At 37.6% G+C, this 8614-nt stretch overlaps 1 protein-coding gene across 2 annotated transcripts in view; it reads left to right on the top strand.

The window, feature by feature from the left end:
• The window catches only part of RET (ret proto-oncogene), a 31706-nt gene extending 23880 nt beyond the window's left edge, over positions 1-7826 (top strand). Inside the window, exons 16-19 of one of the 2 annotated variants that reach the window (XM_066554307.1) lie at positions 2592-2729; positions 4605-4704; positions 5641-5788; positions 7669-7826. In XM_066554307.1, coding sequence (XP_066410404.1) covers positions 2592-2729; positions 4605-4704; positions 5641-5788; positions 7669-7826 — 544 coding nt within the window. Of the gene's footprint in view, positions 1-2591; positions 2730-4604; positions 4705-5640; positions 6633-7668 lie in introns of those variants that run through there. The other variant, XM_066554308.1, reaches the window with a different exon arrangement.
• The last annotated feature ends 788 nt before the right edge of the window (positions 7827-8614 follow it).

The following is an 8614-nucleotide window of genomic DNA, read 5'->3' on the forward strand; positions in this document are numbered from 1 at the left end:
AATTCCTTTAAAAACTTCTAAGCATATTTTTAATTTCTTTAGTTTTGTCACTATGGTTTGGGGCCAGAACAGATTGTTTTGTCATGTAACTGCCTCTTCTTTGATTGCTGATTGATCATCTGGATCCAATAGCATTCCTCCCATTCCGTTTTCCTGATGGGTGCTATTAAGTAAGCCCAGGAGCGTGTTTGCTGTCAGTGGGATCCAGCACCATGCAGGGATTGCCCAGCTGGCACCAAGCAGGCCAGCTCAGAGCCCTGGGCAGCACAGTATGCTGGTGCTGTGTCACTTCCCTGCCTCCCAGGGCTGGGGATCTCCATGCAGAGCTCTGCTGGTTGCCCAGCTTTCCTGGGGCTGCCTCAGGAGCACCTCTGCTCCCATGCAGGGCCAGAAGGGCTCCAGGTGTCTGCTGTGCTTACACTGTGCCTTTGTCTCACTGCTGGCTCACCTCTGCTGTGTCACTGTACATGAAATAATCCAGGAGTGCTGAACAGCAGCTCCTGATTTAGCCAGGTTCCTGCAGAGCAGGACTGAGACACACACACAGAGCTGCAGAGCAAATCCTCTCCAGCACCAGGTTCCACGGTGGCATTTCAGAGCAGCAGACTGATCAGTGAAGTACTCCTTTTGCTGTGTTGATTGATACTTTAGATAATTTCACTCACTGAAAGTATTATCTTTTGGATATTCTCTGTTGTTTGTGGTGATGCAGTTATATTTTAGGTGAACATGTTACTCTACAACCATTCCAATATTCCCTTTTTTCTGATATTCTGTTTCTGTTTTCCACCCTCTTCCCTCTCAGGCTGTTATAGTTAGTGGTTAGCAGAGTTTAATAACAGTACCACTTGCCAGCCTTTACAAAAACCCCATTTTTGCTTCAGAGGTCTATGACATCAATGGAAAGCTAACCAACTATCTTCCTCTTCACATACTTTTCTTTCCTGGCTTTTTGTGATCATGCTTTTATTCTGCAATAAATGTAATACAGTGGGAAATTCTTCATCCCTCATTTCTCCTGTAGTACTTAATCTGTATAACAGTCTGAAAGTACTGCAGCATTCTACAGCATTCTATTCTAATATGTTCACTTACTGAACAACTTCAATTAAGAAATTGTTCATCTCATCCCTCCTTCCATAGTCTGTAAAATTCCTCCAAAGCAGAAGTGGATTTTAGAAATAAAACCTGCCATGCCCCAAAGTTTATTTGAATTAATCATGGACAGAATTTTAACCTGATGGCAGAGCATAATTGGCTTCAAAAAGGGTATGAGGAGAAATATTAATAAAGTATATGAAAATGCTATAAATATTCATAAGCTTTCAAGAATGTGCAGCGTGATTAAAAATTAATTCAGCGAATGGCATTAGGCAGAAGAATGGCAGCATACCACTTGAGACCATGTGAGAGTCACTTTGACTTCTCTGACAATTTGGGAAGTTTTATTGCTGTACCTTTGGGGTTACTTTTCTTCTTTAAAACGTGAGAAGTGCAGGTGGAAGGGAGTCAGACAGGAGGTGAGGTATTTGGCTAACATTTTGAGATGGAATTTTCATAGGGAATTAGACATGGCTGTTTGGTTTGGCTGTAGGTGTCTAACACTTCCTAAATTTTTTTTAAAATGGAGTTTACAGAGAAATTGCCCAAAGCTAGCATTTTCATAAATTATATGCAATTTTGTTTCCAGATGCATCCCATTGAGCAGCCCCAGTGTTGACTGGTTTCCTTCCTTTCAAACATCCAGATTTTGTCAGTTGAGCAGATTCAGGGTGATTTGTAGCTTCTTTGTGTCTCAAAAAGCCTTTCAGTAAGAAAAGAAAAACATTTTTGCCTCTTTTCTCCTGGCTTGCTCTCCAGAAATGGACTAATTTATCTAAATATTTCTCACCCATTATGCAAGGTCTTTTTGTTTGAGCTCAGCAGTAAAGTAGGTTTAAAAATTCACTATTTCTTCCGTTCATTTCAGAAAATTGTTTTTTCTGTTCTGTGTCAAAGTTCATTTTAGGCATTTGGTATTTCCAGAGGAAATTCTTTCCTCTTCTTTCATCAGCTCTAAGAAGAAAATTAAGTCCTGAATCACTGAAATGGCCCAAGAGACCAGCTGAAATCAAAGGTGTTACTTGTGATTTAAATGAACACATTGTGTTGCCTCATAGTCAAGACAGCAAACCGGTCCTGTGGTAACTCTGTAAATTTAATTTAGAGTTATTTCTGAATGCGAGAGCTAATTAGGGAGGTTAGACTGCTGCAGGAGCCCCGTGCAGCAGAGGAACAAGTCTTTGGTCTGGCCCACCAGAGGAAGGACTTCCTCTTTCTGCTGTCTAGAGAAGATGGATCTACCCAGGGTATAATTAGCTTTTGTCAATGGATAAAAGAGGGGTGTCTGTTTTCTCTCCTCTCTTGGTTGCTAACCTTTTCAATGCACATGGGAACAAGATGCACTGCTTGCATCTGAACAACTGCTCTGGTGTAAGGTGTCTTGAATTTTGTTGGGTTCTGAAAATACTAAAAGGAGATTTGTTGTGTAAATGCACACTAAGCTCCTGAAACCTACCACTCTATATAAAAGCTCGTTTTGTCTTTTTCAGATGGTCATTTGGAGTTTTGCTGTGGGAGATTGTCACTTTAGGAGGAAATCCTTACCCAGGTATTGCTCCTGAAAGACTCTTTAACCTCCTAAAAACAGGCTATAGAATGGAGAGACCAGAAAACTGCAGTGAAGAAATGTAAGTAACTCTTCATCTGATTAGATTCAGAAAACATTAATAAATATACTTGAAGAAAAAGGTTTAAATAAATACCTCATAAATACTATTCTGTATTTCTTAAAGATAGTCAAAATATGTCGTGCTTTAAAGAGTGTCATGAAATTAGTGAACAGTAAAGCGAGGGGGGAAAAAATTGCGCACAGAATGCCTACAGCTATATCCAAACCATTTGTAGGCTATTGAATAACATGCTTGCCAAACAATTAAAAGAGTCTGTACATTTAAAACTTCTGAGGGTGGGAGAAGGAGGAAACTTCCATAAAACACAGTGGTAGCTGAAATATTCAAGAAAATGTCATAGTACTTTCTGCAACTGAAACAGATATTCCATGCACAGTCACTGTCTGTAAGTTTCCAGAGGAAAAATGGTACCTTGGCCCAGAAATCTACACCCTTGAAGATAAAAATTTTCTGTGATTTGATAAGCCAGTGGCTTTGGAGACAGTTCATAATTTGTTAGCTGATTTATTAAAACACAGTCAGTGTGAAGTATCTTTTGTCTGTGATCTTCCATGGCATTTGGAGATGAGGTGTGATTTTATGCTCAGCCTGCAAATTTGATCATGGTTGTGGTATTTTGAAATACCACAGGCTTTAAACATTGTGACCACTCCTTTGACTGATTTTCAGTTGGAAGGATGCTTTGACCACATCTGGGATGAGAAAAAATGGTTTAAATAAATAATAGGTTTTTTAACATACAGAGAAAAACATTAAGTATTTCCAAATTTAGGGCAGGGTAGCAGTTTACAAGAATGATTGGCAAGTATTATCTAAGAAATGTATAATACTAACCTTTATTTGTTTCATCTCAGTGAGGAATACTCATTCCACAAACACTTTATGTCATTGATAATTATTAGTTTAGGCAAGCTGACCACATCTGAGTTTCTGGGATTTTTTTATTGAAACTAAATCATGGTTTTCTGACTTTTTTCAGATTTTATTCTGTTTTACTCAGAAATTTTTCTGACAGCTTGTGAAAGCCCACTTTAAGGCCCATTTTTCTCAAATTGCATTCTCTCCTATACACAGTCAAGTACAAGAGGGGTCATGGATGAAGGCATAAAATGCGGTGCTTTTCAGTAGCTTCCTGTAGTTCTCATAACCCACTGTTTCCACCATTAGAGCACTTATGTGGACAGATCCCTCAGTCCTGAGAACAGCTGAGCTAGAAAAATGACATGAATGGCACAGGTTGGAGAGTTGCACTCCAGAACTTGACAGTGTCCATCTGGTAATCACTCAACTATAAAACTTCAGTTCTGTTCATTTTCCTTTCCACCCTCTATTCTGTAGAAAGCAGTCAAAGAGAGAATAAATATAGGTTAAATCAAAAGAACAATAATAGAAGTAATCAAAAGAACATTAGTTTCTGCAAATAGGCTAGGCTTCACTTTAAAGAAAAGTTTACAGAAACTTAAGAATTCTAGCAAATGAAAACTGAAATTCTGCTTTTTGGTATAACAGCAGAGTTTTAAGGTTTGATACACAAATTTCTTCAGTGTCATATACAAAGTGAAGTTGCAATCTGGCATGCTGCCCTACATTTGAGGTGGTCCCTTGAGAAAGTGAAACCTGAGACTACCGTCCTTCAAGGACAGCCAAGTGCATCATCATTTAAACTCTTGGAGACTCTTGAAAATAAAAGCCCATTGTTGTGAGTGTCAGTTGTTAATTCCAGGGAACATTTAACAGTACTCACAGCAGAGATTGATGTACTTGTGGATGGCCTTCATGCCACAGTTAAGGTCAGTGCTGTAAATCATTAGAGGAGAAGCATGAGCCATTTCTAACAGTTTGGGGTTTTTTCCACCCTGTGATGGGTCCCAGGTACAGCCTCATGTTGCGCTGCTGGAAGCAAGAAGCTGATAAAAGACCAACATTTACTGAGATCAGCAAGGAACTAGAGAAGATGATGGTGAAGAGTAGGGTAAGTGTGGAAAGCATGGATTTTGAAAGTTCTTGTGCTCTTCTGAGTTTGAATGCACAGAAATAATTACTTTTTCATTTTATTTTCAAGTAAAGTAACTTATTTTCATCAAATCTTGAAACATTTACATATCTAGTGTCTTCCACATGCATGCAGCTTTTTGGAAGCAGTACTACCTCTTCTAATAGCTTTGGTGACTTTAGCCCAAAATGTGGGTGGATTATCCTTAACCTGTCTATTTTCTTTAAACAAGAGTAATTTAAAAACTCTTGTGAAAAGTTACTCCTAAATAAATAATGTGAGAGAGCCAGAACTAGAAGAATGTAGTATTTCATGCATTTTAAATTAGTTGAAAATGCTTCACATTCTTTTTTTTTTTTTATTGCTTCAAAGCAATTCAACAACACAAAAACCAATGAATTCTTATCGGTGACCTAAATATTTAGTTTTAGAACAGCAACCAAAGTTTTATTTGGGAATATTTACATAGTTATTTTATGCATTGTTATGTAATAGCTTTTGTAAAATATGATTATGAGATCTGAGTACCGTGTCCTTTAAGCATGCATATGTATCTCCATATATATATATATTTCAGGCATACATATGGATCAGGCATACCAGCAGCTGAAGGTCAAACAAAGCAGTTAGGACAGATTTTCAGTTTGTTGGGTGTTTTGCTGATGTGCAGAATTAAGTAGGGGAAGTATCCATATGTCTGTAGCAGGGGCAGTGTTGAGGCAAATCAGATGCTTCCAGAGCTGCTGTGGCTGCTGGAAAGCAGAGCCTCCTCAGGTGCCAGAGGTTCTAGAGAAAGGTGAATGCAGTGAGTCTGTAGTTCCTTGCTGTAAAGAAAGCAGCTGCATATTTATGCTTTTTACCCAAACAGCAACACTGCCACGTGCATTAATGCAGCTTTTTGTGTCCATTTCTCAGGACTACTTGGACCTTGCAGCTTCCACGCCCTCCGACTCCTTACTGTACGATGACGGGCTCTCCGAAGAGGAGACACCTCTCGTGGACTGTAATAATGCTCCCCTCCCTCGAACCCTCCCTTCCACATGGATTGAAAACAAACTCTATGGTAGAATTTCACATGCATTTACTAGATTCTAGCAACACACAAAAAAAAGTTGATTTTTCTTCTGCACTGTTCTCAGACTCTGTAACCCCATTACAGTGTTTCTTGTCTGAATGAAGCCAATCAAAAATTGCTTGGAAGCTTTTTTTGGGTTGTTTTTTTGTTTGTTTGTTTTTTCTTTTGGTAAATGTCAAAGTTTGCATCAGGATCATCCTTTAGTCATTTTGCAGCTGTGTCTAAAACAAACATTTTAAAAGGATGTGAAAATAAGTAAAATTACTAGATATCATACAGTAAAAGCAAAAAAAAAAAGATCAGGGAAGTATTCTCAGGGGAAATATAAAATGCTAATGAGTATCTAATTCAACTATCCTGTTGGGGGAGGCTACAACATTTAAAATATGTTAGATTCTGCACCTCTAATTTAAGCAATAGACTTTTTTTTATACTGTTTTTTGCCATAACTCAGTGATAAGACTCATCTGCAACATTTTTCATTTATTCATAAGGATGTCTAAATTTCAGCTGCTATTAGTACATTTTGGATCTATAGGCTGAAATGTATTTAATGTATCATAGGATGAAAACAGATTATTATATACAGAAGGTAGAAATACTGTATATAAATATTATATACAGACTAAACTGACATGTAAAATCCTTTGAAAACTTAATTAACAATGGGCATTTTGAAAATATCAGCTGTTTTCACGTCCTTTGATTTGTTATGAACGTGTTAGTACTAAACCTCAACTCAATGATGTAGCAAGTGTTTTTAAAAAGAACATATGCTTTCATATTGTGATGGTGACATGGACAGTAAAAATGGTTCTTGCCAAAACTCCTATATTTTGTCTTCTGATTAAATATTCTACATGGTTTTAGGTACTTAATAACATCAGATACCTTTTTCATTCTTCAAGCAGTATGACTTTTGAAAAGTTGGATCTTTTAGTTTAAAAGTTGCCATTAATACATGGCTTTGGGTCTATTTTTGATCTATACCTTAGCTATTATTTTCTTCATTAGGTTTTCTCAACTCATGTTGATTTTGGGGCACTTAGTGAAGTAGCAGAAAAAAGTTGCCACAAGGTTGGTGGCAGATGCTGAATGCTTAATAAGCAACAGAATCAGATTTCTGTTTTTGAAAATCTCAACCCTGCTATGGTTCTGTGCTTGCACAGCTGAATCAACATGGTGCTAAGCACTCTGCATCCATTTTGATTATCACTTGTGCCCGAACACAGAAACAGTTACTGCACTCAATGCAAATAATTGCAGACCTGAAATACAACTTGAAATGCTGAATCAAGACAGGAGTGCTCAGCACTTTGTTGGACTTTACTCAGTTGCACTCCTGGGATTTCCTGAAATTAAGCAGAGTATCCTTGGTGGGGGTGTGAAAATGTCCCCAGAACCTCACTGAAGCCAAAGGAAAAGCACCCATTTAAGTAAATGGAAATATTCTGTCATTGAAATGGACTTTGGATCCTGTCCCAAATAGGTTGATTAATTCTTGGAGCATTTCCTGTACAGCAGGAACTTTCTCTTGCAAAGCAATATATTGCTACATGATTGTTAAATTATAAAATTATGGAAAGTTGGAGACATATGAGAAGAACAATTCTTAGCTTTTTATTATGCACATGTGCATGCATGCACACAATTTTTTATTGAATAAGCACTTTAATTTATCCAGGTTATTTGCCTGCATCTGAATTTCTGCTTCAGGGATTTCAAAACACTATTTATATGAATTGATTTGGGACAAAATCCAGTGGACTGGCTTAAAGTATTGAAGGGAGTTTTGCCAAGGGCCTTACTGTCTGCACATGAAGTTATGGTTCTTCAGTGCAGAAAAAATTATCTGTTTTCATTTTTAGGCATGTCATACCCGAACTGGCCTGAGGAGAGCCCCGTTCCACTCACAAGATTCGATGGCACTAACTCTGTGTTTTCAAGATATGCAAATGATAGTGTATATGCTAACTGGATGGTTTCACACTCAGCGGCAAAATTTATGGACAAGTTTGATAGTTAAAATTTTCTTTGTGAAAGGTAATGGACTCCTGAGGAAAGCAAGGAGGCAAAGAGTGGGAAGTCCATTGACTTGTTCTTTGTACAATCAACAACTAACTTTAAAATTGGCAAATCCCTTTATTGGTAGTTTTTCAAGTGTGTTATTTATGCCGAAGATTATAATTGGTACTCTCCCCTTTCAGAAAACATATCAAGCTGGATAAGAGTTGTAGTTCTGGTACTTCTTTCTAAGCTGCCAGTTTGCATATGGTTCAATTTGGCAACTTCTTAGAGGAAATGGCCTTGCACTTCATCCTCAGTGGTTTTTAGACTAACCATCCTGTGTTAACAGCATTCTGGGATGGTAAAATGTACTTGAACTGCTACTTTTATAGTGGCTGTTAGCATACCACCACTTGATCTAAGCAGGAAGCACAAACAATATATAGAAGGGAGGAGGGAAACAGGCTCCCAGATTACTGAACTTGCTATCAAATGACAAGTGTTAGAATGATGTTGGCACTAACAAAGCCAATATCTTGGTTTGGAAGCAAACATTTAGTAACTCAATAGAGGACTTGAGATTCAACATTTGAAGTCTTGTAAAATGTATTGTCTTGTCTTAATGAGAAGAGAATTTGTTTTATTAGTCTTAACTTCTCTTACCTTTAGCACAATGGAGATAAATTTGATACAAGATAAGCTGTATAGACTGATGGCAATCAGGAATGTTTGTCTGACACATTTACTTTCCATCACTTTTCATATTAGTAATGTTAAAACATACAGTCTTGTACAATCATAGTTTCT

The sequence above is a fragment of the Molothrus aeneus genome, chromosome 8, assembly GCF_037042795.1.
Source record: "Molothrus aeneus isolate 106 chromosome 8, BPBGC_Maene_1.0, whole genome shotgun sequence".
Classification (NCBI taxonomy): Eukaryota; Metazoa; Chordata; class Aves; order Passeriformes; family Icteridae; genus Molothrus; species Molothrus aeneus.